This window comes from Malaclemys terrapin, chromosome 14, assembly GCF_027887155.1.
Source record: "Malaclemys terrapin pileata isolate rMalTer1 chromosome 14, rMalTer1.hap1, whole genome shotgun sequence".
Lineage (NCBI taxonomy): Eukaryota > Metazoa > Chordata > Testudines > Emydidae > Malaclemys > Malaclemys terrapin.
Window position 1 is genome coordinate 36182146 of NC_071518.1, and position 23383 is coordinate 36205528.

A 23383-nucleotide genomic window follows, 5' to 3' on the forward strand; every position below is an offset into this window, starting at 1 on the left:
ATCGAATCCCAGAAGGCGCTTTGCTGCTATATAATTGCGTGTTTTAGTGAAGACGCCCCATTCCATCACTGCAGTGCTCCAGGATAATGAGAAGGGTATTTCCACCTGGTGCTTAAAAGCTTCTCTCAGACAGGCACCCCTACTGTCCTTTGTCTGGGATCTGGCCTCTAAGTACAATTTTAGAGGCAGCCATTACAGGAGGGCACTCTCCTAGCTCCACACAAAGCCCCCCGGCAGACTGCCCCTGTGGCTGGAATGGAGGGGTGGTGTTAAAGTGCCCCGGCTTGGGCAGACACACACACATCCTAGCGCTGCTCGAGCAATTGCACTAAAATCAGCAGCGAGGCACAGGCTAACCTCCTGCTTGCAACTCCAGCCGCTCCCCCGGAGTGCATATTCGGGCAGCTAGCCCAAGCCGGCCACCTTTGCCGCTGTGGTCACACTGCTATTTTTAGGCACTACCTCGAGCAGAGCTAGTCTGTGTACGTCTACCTAAGCTGGGAATTACAGCTCCCCGCTACTGTGTAGACGCACCCGAGGTCTGCTCACTGCAGTGCATACGGGATCGGCGTGTTCTAACCACCTCCCCGATGCTAAGATGTCTCCTGCAGCTACATGTCCAAGCCTCTACCCTATCCTCCGGCCACATTCTCTCTCCAAACCAAGGCAGCTTTTAAGGTTCTTTCTCATTAAAATAACTGGAAACTATTGAGTTACTCATTTCCTGCCCTGGGATTTCTTCCCAGGGAATGTGCTGGAACTTGACCTACATGACAACACAAGATTCCTGACATACTTGGCCAAATATTCTCTTATTTATAAAAGCTGTGAGAGCCACAGTGCTTCGGGCAGCTGAATTTTGGTCCCACTTGCAGATGAGTCGAGGTCTGATTTACTGGCTGTCTGGAATGGTGCCTGTCGATAATGTGGCTTCTCTCTGACCTAGTCACACTCCTCCTTTCCTCTGTCTCTCTCCCTTTGCTTAGTCCTTCTCCCTGAAGGTTGGCCTCTCACTCCTGCCCATGCCTATATCTACAGATAGCCCCTGTACCCTACGCAGTTTGACGTGCTCCTGTTAGTTGGCTCTGTGGTGCCCCTTGTGGAGATGACACGATACAGCAGAGAAGAAGGATGTTCTTGTGGTTAAAGTTGGGCCTTCCTGGCTCTGCTACAGATTCCCTGCGTGAGCTTGGGCAAGTCATTTAATTTCTCTGTGCCTCCAAATCCCATCTGTACAATGGGAATAATAACACTCCTATCCCGTAGATTGCTAGGCAATAAGTTAGGGACTGTCTTTTACTTACATGCATGTACACCGCCTCGGAGAATAACACCCTGATCTTGGCGAGAGCCTCTAGGCGCTACACAATAACTGCTCAAGAAGACGGTGTAACAGGTAGATACTGACATTCCCAGATCTCCTGCGTTTGTCACACCTTTATTGTACATATGCCTGGGAAGAGGGGAGGTTTATGGAGACAGGGGGTGGCTGGGGCATGTCTCTGTAACAGCCTATAAATAGAACAAGTGCACACATTGGTTTACCCAGTGACTAATCAACCTCTGCCTTCCCACAGCTTGGACTCTCGGCTGTTTTCCGCTTTCTGCTCTGTCTAGTACCCAGCGCTCCTAATACAATTACTTGCTGGGAATAACCCAGGCAGCCTCTTTATTGCAGATCCCAGGAGCTGAAGCTGTCAGCAGTGTCTCTTTGCTCCTTTCGGGTGAATATACAACAGCACTCCAATGGCACCTATTTGGCAACATTATCCAGACTCAGTTTCCCACTAGATCTTGACTCCCCTTAACATGCCTGTGTTTGCTACAGCTGAGCCAAGGGGTTGGGTTTATACTTTCTCCGTTCAGCTTTGCCCTGTGTTGGAAATCTGTTTCTAGAGCTAAGATTTTAAGCATACAAGGGAGTCGCTATGGGCTAGATTTTCAAGGGCTCAGTACCCACAGCGGGTCAACGTCTCTTTCAAAAGATCTCAGTGTTGTGGTCAGAGCCACCTTCTCAGAACCAAACGTTTCTGAGCTTTTTTTCAAAATCTGGCTACCAATTTAGGTGTCCAAAGGGGAGCTGAGCCTTCTCTGAAAATCTGGTGCCGGGGAGACCATTAAGGGGAGAGGTATCTACCCCCCCCACACACACACAAATATTACCGTGTCAAATAAAGAATGGCCTTGCTCAGCAGATAATGAGTTAGTGATTTCGGTGATTCAGTGACTACAATGGATCTGGTATAACTAGATTTCAGTCAGAGGTAAGATAGACCCCCTAATGGGTCCTTGGGTGTGTCACATAGTGGATAGAGACGGGGGACTGGGGGTTTTAGGAGATTTTGGTTCCCCTGCCAGTGGTAAGCCACTTACCTGCTCTGGGCTCCCAGTTCCCCATCGGTAAAATGGGGATGATCCATGCATATGCTCGTTCTATTTTGAAATGGACAAACGATGCAGGTTGGATACTACTGCAAAGGCCATCACAGCAATGGCAGGGGACAGACAAAGGACTGGGTTGAGACTTCAAATAAAGGCACAATGGCCTAGCACAGAAATCAGTGCTGAGATCCATAGTTACTTGTACGTGACACGGATGCGCTGACATCCCACCTGATTGGGTGTAGCCCCTCAGGCCTGGGCTCCGTTATCTGCATTCCATGTCGCCTGCTTTACCTGCAGTAAAGCACCAGGTATATTTCAGGGGTATGTCACTGTTCAGGGGAAGAGGCAAATTCCAACCTGACAATGGACCCCCAGGCAAGCACCGGGAAGCTGGTTGCCTGCAGCCTGACATATAAAGCACATCGGTATGCTGTTTACATACAGAACCCTGCAGCTAGGGACAGGAAACAAAAAGCACTAATAAAAACTGGCCGGCAGTGTTGCTAAACATAAACCTGCTGCTCTTCAGTATAACGCTGCCTGCAGTTCTGGTCCCAGTGTCCGGGGAAGGAAGTAGGAGAAACTAAAGGACATTAAAAATGAGGCAAGGCCGGAGGACAAGGCCTTGAAGCTGAGGGAGCTAAATTGATGTAATCTGGGGAAGAGAAGGACATGATTGGCCCTACCAAGTAACAAGCTCTCACTGAAAGGGAATTATCCCGTCTCCAAAGAGAGCAGCGATGAGGAGCCAGCGACCCAACGCTGAGGAAGGAAACGCGTGTCGGTTATTAGAGCTAAGTTCTTACCTGTTAGACCCACTGGGCACTTTAACGGGATCTCTGGGAAGGGGATTGAGGCACCATCTCTGCTGGGACTGAGGCTTGGGTTAGGCTTGGCGGGAGGATTCCCCCCACTCCATTCCCGAACGCAGGCCATCTCGGTTCGAGCCAAGTGGCCGTGGCCGACCCTGGGTCTGATTCTGTGACCAGGTTCTGTGCTCACTCTAGCTATGGGTTGGTTTGTGAGCTGGGTCGCCTGGGCCGCTGGAGGAAGGGAGCTGCAAATGAGCAATGGTGGTTAACTGAGATAGCGTGCTGCACGGCACCCAGGAGCTGCAGGACCCACTGAACCATCGCCCCATGTGCCTGTCTGGAGGATGGGAAGCCATTCTGGGAATCCCTGGGTGGGTGGCATTATGGCCCTCCTTGGCTCTGCCATCGCATGTGAACTGTTGGTGATGCCACTGAGCCTGCTACGTGCTGATATTCAGACTGGACATGACCCCGGCCACTAAAAATTCTCATGGTGGGCCTGTACAGCCCTACCTGGGGGAAGGACTCTGACTCTGAGGTGACCAGCCCCCTGTGGAGAAAGAAGTGGTTCAGGACTGTTTAGAAAAGCTGGACAAGGACAAGTCCATGGGGCCGGATGCACTGCATCCGAGGGTGCTAAAGGAGTTGGCCAATGTGATTGCAGAGCCATTGGCCATTATCTTTGAAAACTCATGGCGATCGGGGGAGGTCCCGGATGACTGGCAAAAGGCTAATGTAGTGCCCATCTTTAAAAAAAGGGAAGAAGGAGGATCCGGGGAACTACAGGCCAGTCAACCTCACCTTAGTCCCTGGAAAAACCATGGAGCAGGTCCTCAAGGAATCAATTCTGAAGCACTTAGAGGAGAGGAAGGTGATCAGGAACAGTCAGCATGGATTCACCAAGGGCAAGTCATGCCTGACCAACCTGATTGCCTTCTATGACGAGATAACTGGCTCTGTGGATGAGGGGAAAGCAGTGGATGTGTTATTCCTTGACTTTAGCAAAGCTTTTGATACGGTCTCCCACAGTATTCTTGCCAGCAAGTTAAAGAAGTATGGGCTGGATGAATGGACTATAAGGTGGATAGAAAGCTGGCTAGATCGTCGGGCTCAACGGGTAGTGATCAATGGTTCCATGTCTAGTTGGCAACCGGTATCAAGTGAAGTGCCCCAAGGGTCGGTCCTAGGGTCGGTCCTGGGGCCAGTTTTGTTCAATATCTCTATTAATGATCTGGAGGATGGCGTGGACTGCACCCTCAGCAAGTTTGCAGATGACATTAAACTGGGAGGAGTGGTAGATATGCTGGAGGGTAGGGATAGGATACAGAGGGACCTAGACAAATTAGAGGATTGGGCAAAAAGAAACCTGATGAGGTTCAACAAGGACAAGTGCAGAGTCCTGCACTTAGGACAGAAAAATCCCATTCACTGCAACGGACTAGGGACCGAATGGCTAGGCAGCAGTTCTGCAGAAAAGGACCTCGGGGTTACAGTGGATGAGAAGCTGGATATGAGTTGACAGTGTGCCCTTGTTGCCAAGAAGGCTAATGGCATTTTGAGCTGTATAAGTAGGAGCATTACCAGCAGATCGAGGGACGTGATCATTCCCCTCTATTCGACATTGGTGAGGCCTCATCTGGAGTACTGTGTCCAGTTTTGGGCCCCACACTACAAGAAGGATGTGGAAAAATTGTAGAGAGTCCAGCGGAGGGCAACAAAAATGATTAGGGGTCTGGAGCACATGACTTATGAGGAGAGGCTGAGGGAACTGGGATTATTTAGTCTGCAGAAGAGAAGAACGAGAGGGGATTTGATAGCTACTTTCAACTACGTGAAGAGGGTTCCAAAGAGGATGGATCTCGACTGTTCTCAGTGGTGTCCAATGACAGAACAAGGAGCAATGGTCTCAAGTTGCAGTGGGGGAGGTTTAGGTTGGATATTAGGAAACACTATTTCACTAGGAGGGTGGTGAAGCACTGGAATGGGTTATCTAGGGAGGTGGTGGAATTTCCTTCCTTAGAGGTTTTTAAGGTCAGGCTTGACAAAGCCCTGGCTGGGATGATTTAGTTGGGGTTGGTCCTGCTTTGAGCAGGGGGTTGGACTAGATGACCTCCTGAGGTCCCTTCCAACACTGATATTCTATGATTCTGCCTGGGGTGGAGTTTTATTCTCCTGGCTTGTCCTTTATTTCCACTGTCAAACAGAGATAACTCCTGCAGCACTGATGTTAGCGCAGCCCGCTCAGCCTAGCACACAATACTTGGATATATAGCAAGGGAACCTCACATAGGAGTAGGGAGGTGGTATTACCTCTATATATGGCATCTGGGAGCCCACTTCTGGAATGCCATGTCCATGTCTGGTGTGCACGCTTCCCCAAAAAGCTGCGGCAATTGGGGGAAAGTGCTCAGGGAAGACCTACAAGAACGTTTCATGGTCTGGGAAACACCTCACAATGTGAGATTTACAAAGCTCAATCTATCCAAGAAAAGGTTCACGGGTGGTTTGACCGTGGTCTACAAATACCTGCACGGGGAAGAAATTTCTGTTTGTAGGCAGCTATTTAGCAAGGGAAAAAAAACCATCCTGAGATTCAGGGGTTGGAGGCTGAAGCAACGCAAATTCACACAAGAAAGAAGGCATACGTTTTTAAGTGAGGGTGACCAATCATTAGAACTACTGAAGGGAAAACTGGGGTGGCATCTCTGCTTCTGAAGGAGGCTCTCCCTATCCAGTTACTGCTGAAAATTGCTGCTGGATTGTTGAAGTCCCAAGGAAGGATGCCCCACTAGCATCCGAAGAAGTGAGGTTTTTACTCACGAAAGCTTATGCCCAAATAAATCTGTTAGTCTTTAAGGGCATCCGAAGAAGTGAGGTTTTTACTCACGAAAGCTTATGCCCAAATAAATCTGTTAGTCTTTAAGGTGCCACCAGACTTCTTGTTGTTTTTGTAGATACAGACTAACATGGCTACCCTCTAGCAATGGCTTTCTCTCACCCTCCCATCCCCTTTAGATAACCCAAGGTGAGCGCTATACTGGGGACAGAAATTAGTGGGTGTGAGCACCTCTATCAATCACTCCCAAGGGTTCTCCAGGTAGGTATTCAAAAAGTAGATACCCCATTATCCCCCCACTGTCAAACAGAGATAACTCATAAGGTTCATTCGTGTCTCTTAAGTGCTCTGAAATCCCTGGGCAGAAGGTGCTGCAGTGGGGTAAAATGTTAGTTATTGTTTTAAAGATGAAAATGATTAAAAATGAAGACTAATTTAATATTAACCATTAATTATTGTGAGATGTTTTTGGTTGTTGCAGCAGCATGGCATGTCCATGAGCTGCAGACTGCCAGGTAGCTATCCCACACTGAATGGGATGGCCAGCCCTTGTCGGAACTTGGCTTTCACACGGTGTGCTGTGTGTCTTGTTTGTTACAGCTAGAATTAGAATGCATTAACCCCAAAAAACAAAAGAAGAAAAAGAATTACAAGAACTCCGGCGTCATCCTTGTGAAATCCTGCAAAGTAAGTGCGAAGCTTTTTAAAAACCCTGTCTCTCGGGGGGCGGGTGGGGGAGGAGATGTACATATCGTAGGTGAGTTCAGGAGCAAAATCCCCTGGAAAAACTGGGATGGACCTACCGATGCAAATCACTAGTAAAGCGACGCTCCTCTGCTCTCCCAGCAAGAAGTAAAAAATCATGGCACCGCCACGTTGGGTCTGGTACGCAGTCGTGATGCTGAAGCAGCGCAGTAAGAAGGATTATGTAGAATTAGGCAGACGTGGATTATCAAAGGTTTCTGTGGAGCAGGACAGCGTGAATGGACATGTTTGTGCTTCCTGTTCTGGCTCTGCCCGTCGCTTTCACTTCTGGTGGCAAGCCACCCCCTGCTCTATGGTAATAACCTACCTGAGACGGAGCAGAGGTCTCTGGTCTGTTTAATTGTTGGAATTCGCACAGATGCGGATGAGTAACAAGCTGGTAAGAAGGGGGATGTGGAATTGGGAGTTGTGCAAATACTGGCTTGGCCGTGACTTGTTTTAGGATGCAAGGACGTGTGCAGTATCCCGAGTGGCCATAAATGAAACGTAATCCTCCCCCGATAATTCTTAAGGGTTGAGGGGGATAAAGCCATGATTTCACGCCACATTTTGAGCTCGGGAGGTGCCCAGTTCAAGATGGCGGTCATCACGCTGACACGGGGGCACCTCTCAGCAGCACTACGTTTGCTTTTGATGTAGAAATGAAAGGCTGCCTCAGGAAATCCAGACGTTTCTCCATGTTTGCTTCATCCCGCGAGTCGAGTTTGAGAGAATAGGGGGCAAAATGTCAGCTGTTCAACAGTTACACAACTTTTTTTTTAAGCCTTCCAAGACTTTAATGATGATGAAGGGTGCTGAAATGCGGCTCTGAAAGTCTCTCTTTCCTCTTTCTTTCAGATAACCAGGGATTACTCCTTCCTGGACTACATCCTTGGGGGCTGCCAGTTAATGTTTACTGTAAGTATTTTTTGCTGCTCTTTGTCCATCAACTGTAATGAATGAAAAATGTAATTGGTTGGGAGCTCTGGGCTGGGGTCTGTGCATTAACTTAAGCATTGGGCAAATGTTTTTAAAGGTCAATGGACGCTCACTGGCTTAGCCATGGACATTGGCCTGGCCTGCTTCCCTACAGCAGCCTAGATACCTTGTCCTTTATAATAGCTCAGAAGCCTTGTCTTCACCCTAAGCTTTGTCTGTATTCGGATTTTAGCCACCAGCAGAGCTACATGGATGTATCTGCACTGATGGAAACCCCCTAGTGGAAACACAACTTACCCTAGTGCATTGTGATTTTTTTTTTTTTTTTTTTTTTTTTGCCAATGCAACTTCTTCCCATTTCTAACAAGGGTGAGTTGCAGCAGCATAAATAGTGACTGGTTTGCCCCAGTGAGACCACATCAGATGCTGATTTTGGACTCTCAGCCTTTCAGAGCTTCCTCCAGGCTCACTCAGGTGCCACCTATGGCATGAAGAATGGCAGGATTAGCTAAATCGTTTTTGTTGACCGCAGTTGGCTCAAATTGTACATAATTATCACAAATGCACACACCCAATCATAGTGACTATACATGCTTCTTAGGTCAATAGTTACCCAAGCATTTCTGTTGCTGTATCCACGTTCACATTTTTCTGGGTATGCGACCAAGGAATCCTCTCAGAAAGTCTCCCTGACGGCTGGAATTTCTACAACTCTGAGTCCTGTTCATTTTCAGGTGTCTCTCTGATACTCTCAGGAGTGTATCTATCGGTCAGAATGTCTCACAGGTATTGTCCATGGTCCAAGAACCCAGCCCCTTCCCAGCACAGCCAGTATGGAGTAGCCTTTTTTCTGCTTCCTCTTCAAGAACTGCCGCACCTCCTCTCTCCATCTCGTTTGGGGCCTGCATGTTTGGATGAGCTGAGCTATGTTTTGTTTGGCACAGTTTCTTGGTAGGCTGTTAACTCTCCAGCACGTGACAATCCTTCATCGATGCCCCAGGCAAATGTACTGTAGTTCAGGGTTGAACAGCTTGGAACCCAGTAAGAAATTAAAATACATATGATCTTTCTTATGTGTCCGTTTCCTGGAATTCTCCGCTATGATACTTCATGGAGTGTGCTGGGGGGGGGGATGGGGACGGACTTTTTTTTTTTTTACCAGAACCACGGAGCAGTTTTCAAGATGAACGAGATCAAACTTCCCCCAGATCCTTCACTCAAAACTACCAAACCTTTTTTGAGGTTTGAAAAAGATCCATTAACTTCTCCCCATTATTTTTCACTTTGGCCGCTGCCTCTGCTCTTCCTGGTTCCAGCTTGAAGCGAAAGTGTGGATAGCTCAGTGGTTTGGCCTGCTAAACCCAGGGTTGTGAGTTCAATCCTTGAGGGGGCCATTTCGGGATCTGGGGCAAAAATCTGTCTGGGGTTGGTCCCCTTTTGAGTAGGGGGTTGGAGTAGATGACCTCCTGAGGTCCCTTCCAACCCTGATATTCTATGATTCTATACAAATGACCCTGTTCTTGGAGTCTTGTGTTCCTGAAGATGAGCCAGGAAGCCATGGGAGAGACAACTCCTGCAGACCTGAGAAGTTCAAAGATGGCTCCAAGTTCTTTGGGGCTTTATTCTAACCCAGCTGAATCTCCAGATGGTCTTCTGAGGCTCGCAGTCACTAGTTGGGTCTATAGTCATTTTGCCTTGAGCTGATCTGATTATTGAGTGGAATTCACTTGTTTGGCATGTTGCTGACATGCGCTTTTCACGTAATGGGAGAATTTCGGTGTTTCCATTTGCATTTCTAGCCCCTCTTGTTTGATACAGAGTGCATGTGATTTGTCGGGAGCAACTCGAGAGGAAATGACAGCCCTCGAGTTTAACTGCTTAATAAAATGGATGTTTTTTCCCCCCAGCCCTTTAATTTCTGAAAATTCCCTTTTTTTTAGTACAGTATCTAGAGATTTGTGTGTGCATGCAGCATGTCAATTTGTATTTGTTGTCTAAAAAGACATAGGAGGCGAAGGGGGAAGAGGTGGGGGGGCGGGAAGAGGAAGAGTTACCATAGAAACAGAAATGAATGCCAGAGCTTTTTATACGCAGCTCAACTGTTGTGTTAAGGTCTTAGAGCAAAAGAGTGAACAAAAGGGAAAATGACTAAGTTTGCTGGTAACACCAAACTCCTGTGTACATCAGCATGAAAAGCTGAAATCCACCCTATAGTTTAACCATCTACCAATAATTGGCCAGCTTTCTTGTTCGGTTTTCATCAAAGGGAATGTTTCTTTGATTAGCGTTTCAGTCAGGGAGGGTAGTTTTCATTTATTATCCTGTCGGCACAATACCGACTTGGGTTATCAGCAGCACCTGCTGGGTGTGGACTTGAGGAGCCGCTACAGAGAGAGGGCACCCAGAATTATGAAAGGCCGCCTGTCGACAAGGGCCTGGTGCCCCCCTGAAGGTCACGTGGTGTCACGGGAGACCATGAAAAACTGAAAGAAGAGGCTGATGCTGAAAGGAAGCAAGAGAAGGGCAGGAAATGGGGTTCTACAAATGGCACTTCCAGGCCCATCCAGTGGCTTTATGGTTCAGGGAATTCACAACTTTAGACAGACACTCATCAGCTTTCACCCACTTGGTTCCCCATTCATCTCCCACTGTTGTGATGCTGCAGGCATTGATAGTGTCTATATATACACAAGGGGAGAGAGAGGACAGGGACTGGGAGCCAGGAGACACAAGTTTCCTTCCCTTTTCCTGGTGTGCGGCCAGGGGAGAATCACTTCATCAACCCGAGACTGTTTCCCCTCCTGCCCTTTGTTTCGATTGTGAGCTCTTCTGGGTGTCTCGCGAGGTGTCTATACAGTGCCTAGCGCAACAAGGGCTGACTGCAGCTGGGACCTCTGCCTGCTAAGCTGCCACAGATACATGTATACGTTTCAGGGTGGAACAACAGAGCTGTGAATGTGGCCCCTTAATGTTAACACTGGGATCGTTCTGTCTGCAAGTTGTTATAGCAATAAAAACTAGCAAGATCTTATTAAAGGGGACAAGATAAAGATGCCACATTTATTATGATAACAATTTGATTTATGACCAATAACTAATATTTTAATCCTAATACACACACATTATACCTAATACCTATAAACACACACACACACACACACACACACACACACACACACACACACATCCATCAGATGTTCTGCAGCTGCTGCATAGTTACCAGTCCTGCTTCAGTCTGTGGCTTGAGTTTGCAGCTTGGGTTCATAGCTTGTGGCGGTAACTGGCCAGGAAAGCCGGGCACAAGGAAGGGCTGGGTCTGTGTTGGGCACCAATGCCCTTCCATGTTGGCAGCAGAATGTTGCCCTCCTCCAAAGTTTTCCATCTCACCCATTCTTTTTGTAGGCTTTAGTTTGAATCCAGAGTCTATAGGTCTTGCTGTGTCACGCTGCCTCTGGGTTTGGTGATTGATCACCCATCAACTGCAGACATGACTTTCAGCCTCGGACCGGGCTTTGATCTTCCTTCTATTGTACCTTTTCTTTTTAGGGTGGATTCTTCTTACTTTGTTAGGGCTCTTGTCTGCATCTTCAGCCGTTGGTGTTTGAACTCTATTTAATCAGGACAGACTGGGGCTGGAGGTTGATTCTATCATCCATACATACCTCATTCACACATCTAAACTAAACTAATAAGATTACAGCAGGGTTTGCAAAAATGAAGGTTGCAGCAAGCCCTTACAAAATGGAGTAAACGTTTTAAAATGGGGTTTGAATTACAATATGGCAAACAGTGAACAGAAGTTATAATATAGACAAGTATAATGGATGGCAAACAGTGAACAGAAGTTACACTGTAGGCAAGTGTAATAAATGGTGAACAGAAGTTACAATACTGAAACAGTGCAAGTCTCAGTGATTTAAGCAGGAATTGGATTGATAGTGAAACTTACAAAGGCAGCTGACTGAACAGCTATGGCTCTTAACAAACATCTTAACTGTTAATTAGCCAGTTATTGGGGTAACCGGTTTTATGAATGAATATTGTTTCATTCATAAAACTTTACTTATGAAGTTACATTAATAAAGCAAACAATTAAAAACAATTTCATTCGTCAATTCTACAAAGTGCCCTGACAGGCAATGGGATACTGCACGGAAGGGCTCGGCATTGAAAACCTGCATAGGCTAGTTTCTGTGTCTAAGAAACATCTTTTGCAGGAAATGTGAGGGAAGCCAGTGAAAGCACAGAGCCCTTCCCCCGCCCCCCCTCCCATTTCCATTTCTTTGTCTAGAGCGTTAATTTGCTTCCGACTTAAGGATCAGCAAACCATTTTGGATAAAATCAGAGCTGACCAGACCCCAGCTGAAAGATGCGGTTAACGCTGCTGTGCGTATCCATGCGTCCTGCCTTTCCTAGTTTGCATCCCGAACCAAAATACTGGAGTAACACGAGGCAGTTCCCACAGGCCCTCAGCTACCTCTGCTGGGCATGACCTAGAAATCTTGTTGGGCAGCATTTCCGTCCTATCGGGGACCTGGAAGTACCGGTGCCAAGTGACCCCTACAAAGAAAAGAGAAGGAGAAATGAACTTCCATGAGCCAAGCTGATCCCTGGTGTAAGCTGGCATCAGTGGAATTACCCAGGGGTGAATTTGCCTCATTGGCTGGGCCTAACTCAGAGCTGATGTCACAGGTGATGAGGCACATGCTGGTAAGTGAACATAATTTTAGTTCAGTCACCAAGGAAGTGGGAGGGGGCGGGGTTTTAGTAGGAATTGCACCTTCCTGGGTTGCTTTTCCTGCTAATGCCCTGCCTTTCCGTCCCCCACCGGCCCCAGCTCACCTCCGTAGTCTCTTTATTAATGCAGAGTGCATGTTAAATGGCATCCTTCTGCTTCGTAATGGGGCTGGATGCGCTCTGCTCAGTCCTGGCTAGAGGGAGAACTAGGGGCGGGCCAAGGGGCAGGACAAAGGAGAGTCGGCTGTTAGTGTGTAAGTGACACTCAGGCTCTTACTGATTTGCCAGTTGCTCCATCACGTTTGTCCCTTCTGGATCTGGCCCAATCGTTTGAGGTTTGCTCATCAACCAGTGGGATTTCTCCTCTTTCGCCGAACATGCAGGGTAAAATTCAGCTCTGGGATAACGCCACTGAATTTGCCTCTGGGTGTTTCTTCCTGGGCTTAGCACTTTGGAGCGGACAAGGTGGAAGCACTGAGGACCACTTCTGCTATTTCAGTCCTTCTGGTTCAGGCTGCAAATAGGAAGCGCAGAGGCGCATGGGGAAGCTCGGTCCAAAAATTTTCAAAAGTGGCCACTGACTTGAGATGCGTTATTTTTTGGCACCTGATTTAATCTGCTTTATCTGGGGCCTGATTTTTAACAGATCATCTGAGGACCTGAAATGAAAATTATCGTCAGCATGTGCTACCGGTGCTCAGCACCTCTGGGAATTAGTCCTCTAATGAGACACCCAAAAATGACTGTTACACCCAAAACGGTGGCCGCTTTTGAAAAATGTGGACCCGATCCTCAGAAGGCGTAAAACCGAGACCGACTAGACTCTGGTTTTAATCAACTAAGCTTTGTAGGAAAGCTGGTGTAAAAGAATTGAACTTCTAGAAACTTTCAAAAAGGTTGGCGTGGGGTGAGGTTGGTTTACGTTTTGTCCAAACTGCTTTGCTGATCCCAAGTGAAAATGAAGGAAATATGAGGCAACAGTTGTAACGCTGTTGCAAAACAAGCGATCATTCTGGGATGTATTAGCAGGAGTGTTGTGAGCAAAACACGAGAAGTAATTCTTCCGTTCTACTCCACGCTGATTAGGCCTCAACTGGAGTATTGTGACTACTGTAGTTCTGGGTGCCACATTTCAGGAAGGATGTGGACAAATCCGGAGAAGAGCAACAAAAATAATTAAAGGTCTAGAAAACATGAACTATGAGGGAAGATTGAAAAAGTGGGTTTGTTTAGTCTGGAAAAGAGAAAACTGAGGGAGGACATGATGATAGTTTTCAAGCACGTAAAAGGTTGTTACAAAGAAGAGGGAGAAAAATTGTTTTTCTTAACCTCTGAGAATAGGACAAGAAGCAATGGGCTTAAATTGCAGCACGTGCGGTTTAGGCTGGACATTAGGAAAAACTTCCTAACTGTCAGGGTGGTTAAGCACTGGAATAAATTGCCTAGGGAGGTTGTGGAATCTCCATCACTGGAGAATTTTTAAGAGCAGGTTAGACAAACACCTGTCAGGGATGGTCTAGCTAATACTTAGCCCTGCCATGAGTGCAGGGGACTGGACTAGATGACATCTTGCGGTCCCTTCCAGTCCTATGATTCATCATGAAAGGGGTGGTGGGGAGACAGTGAAGTTTTCTGTCTGGTCCATAGATCTGTTAGCTGGATTTATAATGGAGATTTCTACAGGTCTGTGCTTCTGTCTTCGCACTCAGGTCGGAATTGATTTCACAGCATCCAATGGGAATCCACGGGACCCCTCCTCGTTGCACTATATCAATCCCATGGGAACAAACGAATACTTGTCAGCTATTTGGGCAGTCGGACAGATCATTCAGGACTATGACTCGTAAGTACTGCCTCGTCCATTTGGATCGTAGCTGCTTGGCCCAGAGTGTTCCCTTCCTTCGGTAGGGTACATTCCATCCATTGCTAGTGCACATGGGCAACATGGTCTAGTAGGGTGGGGCACTTGACTCTGCACTTTGCTTGCTCCGAGACTTTGGGCAAGTCACTTTCCCTCTGTGTGCCTCGGTTTCCCCATCTGTAAAATGGGTTTAGATACCCTCTTAGGTGACGCTCTGAGATCTGTGGAGGAAAACTGACCTAAATTCAGGTGGTTGTTTCATCCATGAATTGCCTAATAAATACAGAAGAGAATCTCTCTTTTCTTCTTCTTTTGGGGAGAGGGGAATTCAAGCATCAATGGGGTGTCGAAAATAATCCCATCTGCCCTCACACCATCAAAGACCAAGCATTCCCTCTCTCAGGGGTAGGTCTGCACTGCACTCTTAACCCAGCTCTGTGGGACCGGGACTTGGGGACTCCGTGTTTCCAACCCCATGCTTGAGCATTGTAAACCTGGGCTTATCGTTGCTGGACCTGAGTGTCAGAACGGTGCTAATGTGTCCACACTGCACTGTGCAAGCACTGACTCAGGTGTGCCCCTTGAGCCGTATCCACACTGCAAGATGATAGGGCTTGGACCTGAGTCTCAGCAGGACTCAGGCTCTGACCCACCCCCTTAGCAGAATCCTAGCACCCAGCTCCTGAGTGTTAACTGACCCGAGTCAGACTGATTTGTGTGTGGACAGAAGTGGGGCTTGGGCTCAAATTTGAGGCAGAGCCTGGGCTTAGCGTCCAGTGTAGACATACCCTTAGGGCTTGTCTATGTGATGGGGTAATGCTGGCTATGGGGATATGATTTCTAAATTATACGAATGTGTTGCATATTAATTGGTCCCTGCTGATGCAGTGTTAAAGTGCACGAGGGAACCTTGAGTGAGCACCAGGAGAGTCTACACGAGCCAACGGGCAATGCATTAGTGCACTTTAGAAATCACACTTCCGTAGCATGCACTGCTGCTCCATGTAGACAAGCTCTTACAGTGTGTGTGGCCTGTTGATATGAAAAGCAGATGCCCTCAGCCTAGTATCTTTTACCATAAACATCTGCGCTAACATGTGCCCATGTCCCTCGACTAACCTGTTGGGTGCGCCTATAGTGTAGCATAAAATCAATAAATCAAACAACCATAGGAACGTCCGCGTTCTAATACTGGATAATCTATTAGGGCCTGATCCTGGGAGCAGTGTTGCCAGCTCTCCTGATTACAATTGGGAACTTTGCAGTGGAATAGCTGGTGCTCTCCTTAAACCCCAAACTCTGGCAGTCCTGCAATGACGTGAGAATCTCAGCCACGACTTAAAAAGAGAAGAAATTTCTGGCTCTTGTGATTGCAGAGCAAAGCCTGAAAACGTGACCCCTAGAAGGCTGAAAAACCCAAAGGCTAATAAAGCCCCCACATCTATTGGCCTAAGACTCATGAGATATTAAAAAGATAATCTCGCGATTTGGGAATGACTGTGGGAAGGTGCCACAGATCTGCAGTGCCCACTGTATTCAGTGACCGCTTCAGGTGCTGAGTACCTTCCAGACTCGTCAGACCTTTCATGAGTAAAGAAGTGTTGTTGTGTGTTTGGGGAGGGGGTGCAAATTCAGTAACACTTCCTGTTTTGTTTTGGGTTTTTTTAAGAGACAAAATGTTTCCTGCTCTGGGATTTGGTGCCCAGTTACCGCCAGACTGGAAGGTAAAGTATTCTGCTTGCCATATGCGCTGCATGTTTAAAATGTGTGCATCCACTTGCGCAGGAATAAAGCTGTGTGTCGTTTCCTGAGGGTTCAGAACAGAACGGCTGCCTGTTGCATCTGCAAGAGCTTTTTATGCAGGGGATGGGCTGGGGGGATGGGATAGAAGGGCTCTGGTTTTCAGGCTTTGGAGAAGGAAACAGGATTGTATATGTCTGTGGAGTGGGGGGAGGGAGGCTGGCAGCCAATTTCTCCCTCCCTTTCAAGCTGGCATTAAAGCAGCCGCATTGGCACTAATTGGCATAGTCAGCCACTGAGTCACTTTCCTGGCAGGAGGCAGGAATGATTCGGGGAAAGTGGCAGGGCCCACTTGGTAAGTGTGTCAGACAGACACAGAGGAGAAAATAAAAGGGGCTGGAAATGGAATGTCCGTTGTGTAACGTTTTACACGCAGAGTGTGGAAATGGACCCAGCAAGATAGTCATAGGTTTAAAATCTTTACACCTTAAGGATTGTCTCTTGTACAGTCTGCGTTCTCAGGTGTGCTGAAAGCCCGGTCACTTCCAGTGCTGGCTCTCTGCGAATCTCCTGAAAGCCGTGTTGATCTTTGTTGGGAATAGGCACTCAAATGGTTAAAGCAGACGTGGTTCTACAAATGCCCGTGCCAAAAAAAAATAAATCTCCCCTAGCATATGGTGCGGTGCTCAGAGCATCGTTACACACCCAGCCCAGTCAGCGTTTCCACAGTAAATATGCATTTCTGTTTGTTTGCTGTAACGTCCTGCAGAGACTTTGGACCAGCTGGCAGAATTAAGATCCCAAAGAATTCACACCCGTGGCTCACGGAAGAGCCAGTCCATGCTATAGGAGAAGGCATTTTAGAGAATATGTGATCCTCCTGCTGAGTTTCTGGCTCTAAATACTGGGCCATGTTTATCTGTGGTGGAACTCCTCCGGTGTCTATGAATGAATTTAGCCTGTGAAATCTTGTCGGGTTAAGACCTGTAGTAAATTAGCACACAGCAAATCTCTCTGTGTTTTTGAACAGTACAGGCTGAACACTGAACCTGTCTGCGTCTCCCCATCACAGTTATTTGTGTTCATTCCATTGTCCTGTTCTTTTGTACATGCAATATTGGCCTCTGTACAGTGACAAAAATCTGACCGGTATCCAGATTGGTTCTGGCGGGGTTCTAGACCAAAGTGGACTACCGCATCTCTGCTTTTGGTTGAGGGAGGGCATGGGACCTGGTCTTGTCCAATGGGACAGCGATTTATTGGTAACCTGTTTGCCTTTCTGAGGCCTTTACAGCGGGAGATTTCAGTACACATCTCTCCCCCCTTTTGTGGTGAAATTGTTATTTCTCCAGCCCCATAAATACGCATGGTGCTTCAGACAGGACAATGTGGACCCTGCCATAAAGAAAGTAGTCTACCGCCCCGATCCCATGAGTCACTGGGTGCCTCTGGTGACATCAGTAGGAGTTGAGGATGTTCAGCACCACCGATTGGGTCCGTAGGTGACGTGAGGTCAGGCTGTTTAAAAGTGGTTACGCTGGAAGTTCATTATCATGAACAGGCTGCGACCCAAAGCTGGCTTTCTGATGGGGAATTCTGATGGCAGCATCGTTTCCACACGTGGCTTCAGAGGCATGTTTATGTGGGGTGTTACAGTGGTCAAACAAACTTCAGCTTGTGTCTCATGCCTATAGCGGTGCTCTCTGTGTCCGGAGTGGGTGGATTGCTATGCCTGCTAACTAACCCCCCTCGCTCTGAAATGTTCTGCTTCTGAATGGCGAAAACATCCTAGCAGTGCCCGTCGTGGCATATCTAGTGAGTAGGATGTTCCACCAGCCCCGGCACTCTTTGTACTGCAAGCGAGACTCTCCCACTTCCAGACACGGTACATGCTTTGGGGCCTCGTAGTCTTTCCGTTGACTTCAATGAGCCTTGGATCGACTCCTGCATTGAGGCAGCAAAACATCTGAGTAGTAGGAAAACTCTCGACAGTGGGGTTTGTGAGCTGTAGAAGAGAAGATCTGGCGGCTCCGTACTGGAGCACTTCAAACTGCGTGGGCTGAATCTTTGGAGAATACACTGTCGGCACGGGCTAGATGGCCTAACAGGTCTTTTCCCATCGCTGATTTTCTGCCCTATTGAGCTGTGCACTTCATAACCAAAGGCGAGGATGCTAAATGTTGAGCAAGGTCTATGTAACCTGGTTTTTATGGTTTTCAAGCAGTCTTTAAAATGCACCAATCTAGGACATAAATTAACCTCCCATCCAGGCTCTGGGGCTAGCCGGACATCCCTTCCCGCGGGAAAAGTGTTGTTAGCCCGGAGGCCAGAGAGGCTGAGTCAGGAACTCAGCCTTTCTCTCTCCTCCCTCTCTGCCCGGCTCCAGCAGCCGAGAATCTGGGAGCTCACAGAGCTTTTGTCAGATTCATGGCAGAGACTGAGACCGGCGCCGTCATTTCGCTTCTCTGTGTGGAAAATCACAATTGTCCTGTGGAGAAGTTTGGTTTTTCAGAAAAGGCATTTACTGAAAATCATCCAGGCAAAATCATTGCAGTCAGCTCTACCCATCTCCTTTCCATTGACGCATGAAATGCCCTGGGCTACGTCCCACAGGGCTTATAAAGGGAGGTGGTTTTAGATGTTTGTTTTCTCCTGCTCGCCTTGTATTGCAATATCAGGAGCAGAGGAAACTCCCTAAAAATGGAGAGGCCACGGGAGCCCGAACCGTGGCCCAGCCCCCAAGCCCTCACCCTCATGCTGCCTCTTACCCCAAGGTCCCGCTCCTGCGCCACCTCTTCCTCCCAAGACCTTGCCCCCCTGCTCACTACTGTTCACCCCTCCCCCCATCACTCGCCCTTACAGCTGGTAAAAAGCCCTCCCACTTTTAAAAGTGATGGGGTCGTGGCCCCCTAACCCCCCATTCTGGCACCCCTAATTGCAACCCACCTTAGCTTTAAAGACAGGCCTTTACCTGAGTTGATACCGCTGAGTGATTTTTTCCTTATCTCTCTGTTTGAAAACTACCAGCTGGGGAGCGTCTGGATTTCTAGCCTCAGTATTGATTTGATGGCGCTTTACAGATGAATAAAAAAGAAAGCCCTGCCCTGAAAAATGTACAGCCTGGAGATCTACACCACAATTAAACAGCCCCTTAGCCTGGGCCCACTGGCACAGCCAGCCATGGGGGTCTAATTAGAGTGTAGACATTCCCTTAAGGTCTGTACCCATGTGGGCTGGGCCTGAACCTGTGGGCTAAAGGTGAACTGCTATGTAGCCCATTGGCCAAGCCCTTGGAGCATTTTCTCCCTTATGCTTTTTTCAGTATGGGATTACCTAGGGAGGTGGTGGAATCTCCATCCTTAGAGGTTTTTAAGGTCTGGCTTGACAAAGCCCTGGCTGGGATGATTTAGTTGGGGGTTGGTCCTGCTTTGAGCAGGGGGTGGGACTAGATACCTCCTGAGGTCCCTTCCAACCCCGATATTCTATGATTCTGTGAACTTGATGCAGTTTCTCTGCTGTTGATTATTCAGCCACAAAGTCCCATGGAGATAAAATCGTTGGTTGCATCAGTGACTTGTAGTTACTTACAAAAATACACCTACCGTGTTCTCTAGGTGCATGTACGAAAAAATACTGCCACACCATACGTCCATCACAGGAAACTCAGGGCACTTTCCTTTCAAATCATCTCCTCTGGAAAATAGCCTGAGTATCATCGAGAGGCCTTGCAACTTGCCCCAAAGGGCCTTGTCTTCCCTAGTCAGCGCTGGGTGGGGGCCAAAGGGAGAAGCAAATTCCAGTGTGGAGGGAACCGCACTGGGCATGTCTACACTACAAAATTAAGTCAACTTAAGTCATTAAAGCGATGCTTCATGTCCACTCTGGGCCACTTCTGTGGGCGGTGCGTGTCCTCACCAGGAACGCTTCCGCCGACTTAACTGTGTGGGGCATGGTGGGGTATTGACAGATGGAGCCCCCCCGTCCTGCCCTGCCCTAGGGTTGAGACCTGGAGCCATTTGCCCCATATAAGTCAGTTGCTACAGCCACCCTCTCCCCCACCAAAATCAGTTCATACCCTCCTTCCCGTGGTGTGGACCCTGCTGCTGTCCTGATGCTAGTGCTCTGCTGCAGGAAGCCCGTAGTCAGCACGGGCTGTAGCTGGGAACAGGCGATGTCAGTAACGCAGTGTCTACACAGACACGGCGTCGCCCGAACCCCATTGACCTAAGCACTGTGCCTCTCATGAGGGGGAGTTATTAAGTCGATGTAGTGGGCGACTTACATTGGTGGGAGCTACATTTTAATGTGGACGCTTACAGAGTTACCTAACTCTGTAGTGCAGACCAGGCCATTGCTAGACTCCGTTCCCCTTCCCTCCCTGCCCCCTCCAGCCATACAGCTAACGCACCTCAGCTGAGATGCACAGGGCCCCAACCATGAACACCTTATTGATCAACATAAACAGCTGGTGTTCAATCTGACAACAAATGGGTAACTTGTGCTATGGAGAGCGCCAGGGTGCCCTGCTCCATGCATGCTCTGGCTGGCTCCTGCTCTAACTGAAGTTACCAAATAATCTTCAGCTGCAAAACTGGGATCTGCTGTTCTTCACTGGTGCAGCTCCTCCAGGAAGGACAATGGTGGGAGTGGCAGGGTAGGCAGGGCGGAGGTGTGCTGTCCGACATTGGTCTGTTGCCAGTGGAGCCGAGAGAGGAAGGCGTGGTAACGAAACGCTCTCCGAAGAATGGTTTGGGTATGTCGCTGGAAGTGTCTGAGTGACTTGATGTTGACTGACCATATGCTCCAGGCTTCTTTGTCTCTTCTTTCTCCGTCACCTCTCTGCGTGAGGGTTTTAACCATGCTGGGTCTGATTCTGTGGTCTGCATGCAGGCAGACTGCCATTTGACTGCCTGCAGATCAGGCTCCCAGTGTACCCCTTGGAGATGATTCATCTCCCCCTAACCAGTACATGTCACTGTCTGTCATGTCACCAGTTTCAATGGGACAAATCTCTGTAAACAACTTGCAGTGAATAATTCTCCCACCAGTTGTTATGACTGACAGAAACCAGAAATTGCAAACATAATGGGACTGAAGAGAACATGGAAGCTCCAGATGCATCATGGGCTGGTTTCTCTCTGAATATTGCCACGCTGCTCAAACTTCTGAGAGGTAGTCTGGGCAGGGGCCGAGTCTTCACAGCTGCTTGTAAAACCCCCAGCCCAGCACTGGCACCATCTTAATAATAATTTCACATTCCGGATTCCAGTCCTGTTCACATTCAGAAAGGAGAATGCCAGAAGATCAAGCCTTTAATGAATATATGGAAACGAAGGGCCCTTAATTCCCACTGACTCCACGTAAAACTGTGACCATGTTGATAATGATGCTCTGGGTAGCGAACCCTGGACCGTTGACACCAGAAAATAGACCACTCAGTCCCGATCTGCAGCCTTTGTGCTGTTTTATTCCTGGGTCTTTGCACTCCGGCAAATAAGCCTTATTCCTCTCTTCCAGTGCTCCTTGCTTATTTCAGTCTTGGGTCTGCAGCCCTCTGCCAGTTCAGGTGCGGACTCCCACATGTAACTTGCTCTTCTAGTCCTGGGTCCTCAGCACTGCCCGGATTTTCCTGATATTCAAAACCAAAATGGCCATTACTCACTGAGACCCCGGTCTTGTTTTAAGACCGGTTCTTTAATAGGAGTTCCACCCCCTCAATTGTCACGCTGTTAATTTGTAAATAAGACCCCTCCCATGTGTAATAAAATGTACATGCAGCAGGTTAAAACTTGACCACAGAGGCGTGTGGCTCTCGTAGTGTGAGGACCGGAATAGAAATGGGGAAGATCATTAAAGATAAGAGTCATATAAATCATGCTTTGTTCCCGTGATGCGCTTGTTGCCATGGTGCTGCCAAATGCTCTCAAAGAACCGATATGAATACGATATTTTGCACACAAATGGAAATGTCAAAGAACATCTTGAAATTCTAGCGTCTCCAGAAGGAGAACCTCAAGCCGTCTCGCTGTCGGAGATGGGAGAAGGAAGCAGATGGGTTTAGACTTCAGTGGGAAGACACAGAGGGTATATGGCATTGGATGGATTTTTGCTCAAAATCCCATCTCCCAACCCCATGCCGCTTAATGCCTGGCGTGAGATCTGGGTTCACGGGTAGACTCTGGAATCCAACCTGATTTAATTTCTGAGCTGGTAGATGAAGGCTCCCAAAGCAAATGTTGTTGTTTGTTTTATTATTCTTTGTATTACGGTAGCACCGAGGGCCTCCATCAGAGTTTGTACTAATAGACGGTGCCTTAAAAAGCAGTGTACCTAGACCAGACGACAGAAGTATGATCCCTATTTTACAGATAGGGAAACTGAGACCCTGAGACCAGGGACCTGCCCAAGGTCCCAGTCTGTAGTTGAGCTAGAAATCGAGTCTAGGTCTCCGGAGTCGCAGTCCTGGGCCTTATCCACCGGCCATCTTTCCTGGCTGTGTTCCTCTGTCTGCTCTAAAAGCAGCACTTATAGGCACCATCTGGCTGAAGACAGTGCTTTTGCTGGAGAGATCCTGAATTAACTAGAATGTCCGCGCTCACCTTTAGCCATGAGTTGTGAGAAGGAGGGTTTCTAGTCGAGTTGGGAGGGAGGAGGTTATAGGAGCACCTTGACTTCTTCTCTTCCAACCCTGCTGCCAGCTGAGCCAACCCAGTGGTTTGGGAGCAATGCCCTGTGCAGCTCGCTAGGAGAGACCGGTTCCATTTCTGAGCGTACTCCTCATCTGGGAGAGCTGCAGCATATGGCGGGGGGGCGGGGGTGTTTCTAACCTGCTGAGGTGTCTGAGCCAAAGCCCATTGAGGTCAATCGGATGCTTTCCACTCACTTCAACCGGCACTGAATGAGCCCCAAGGAACTGTTGTTGATTGGCTCTGCAAAGGGCTGTGCCATCCGTTCTCCTCAGCTGGGAAGCCTGACGGCCTTAAAGATAGGAGGGGGGTTACACTGGGAAATATCAGGGGACTGGAGAAGCAGAAAGGGTCTTGAGTGCCCAATGCTGCCATTGTAACGTTGTCACCTTGCAGTCTGCTCTCTGGTACACAGGCCTGGTGTGTAATGTCTGCGGAACGCTGCCAGCCAAGGGAACGCTGCATTACAGAGCCCAGTCACTGAAGATTTGGCACATGCTTCGGTCATCAGGTCAGGGCTTGTGCATATGAATGGCAGCATTATTGATTGCCCTAAACCAGCATGAAGAGCCCCAGAGAGGAAATGGTAACGTTACCTTGCACAACGGCTAATCGGCTTTAAACGCAGAAAAGAGTTTTAGGA

The 23383-nt window shown here is 48.2% G+C and overlaps 1 protein-coding gene across 2 annotated transcripts in view; it reads left to right on the forward strand.

Annotated features, from left to right (window-relative positions):
* The window catches only part of CPNE2 (copine 2), a 173743-nt gene that overhangs the window by 110349 nt on the left and 40011 nt on the right, over positions 1-23383 (forward strand). For both annotated transcript variants that reach the window (XR_008447130.1, XM_054049166.1), the window contains exons 9-12: positions 6634-6720; positions 7636-7695; positions 14163-14296; positions 15984-16038. Coding sequence is in view for 1 of the 2 variants with exons in the window: in XM_054049166.1 (XP_053905141.1) it covers positions 6634-6720; positions 7636-7695; positions 14163-14296; positions 15984-16038 (336 nt within the window). In the remaining variant the exon portion in view is untranslated. The remainder of the gene's footprint in view (positions 1-6633; positions 6721-7635; positions 7696-14162; positions 14297-15983; positions 16039-23383) is intronic.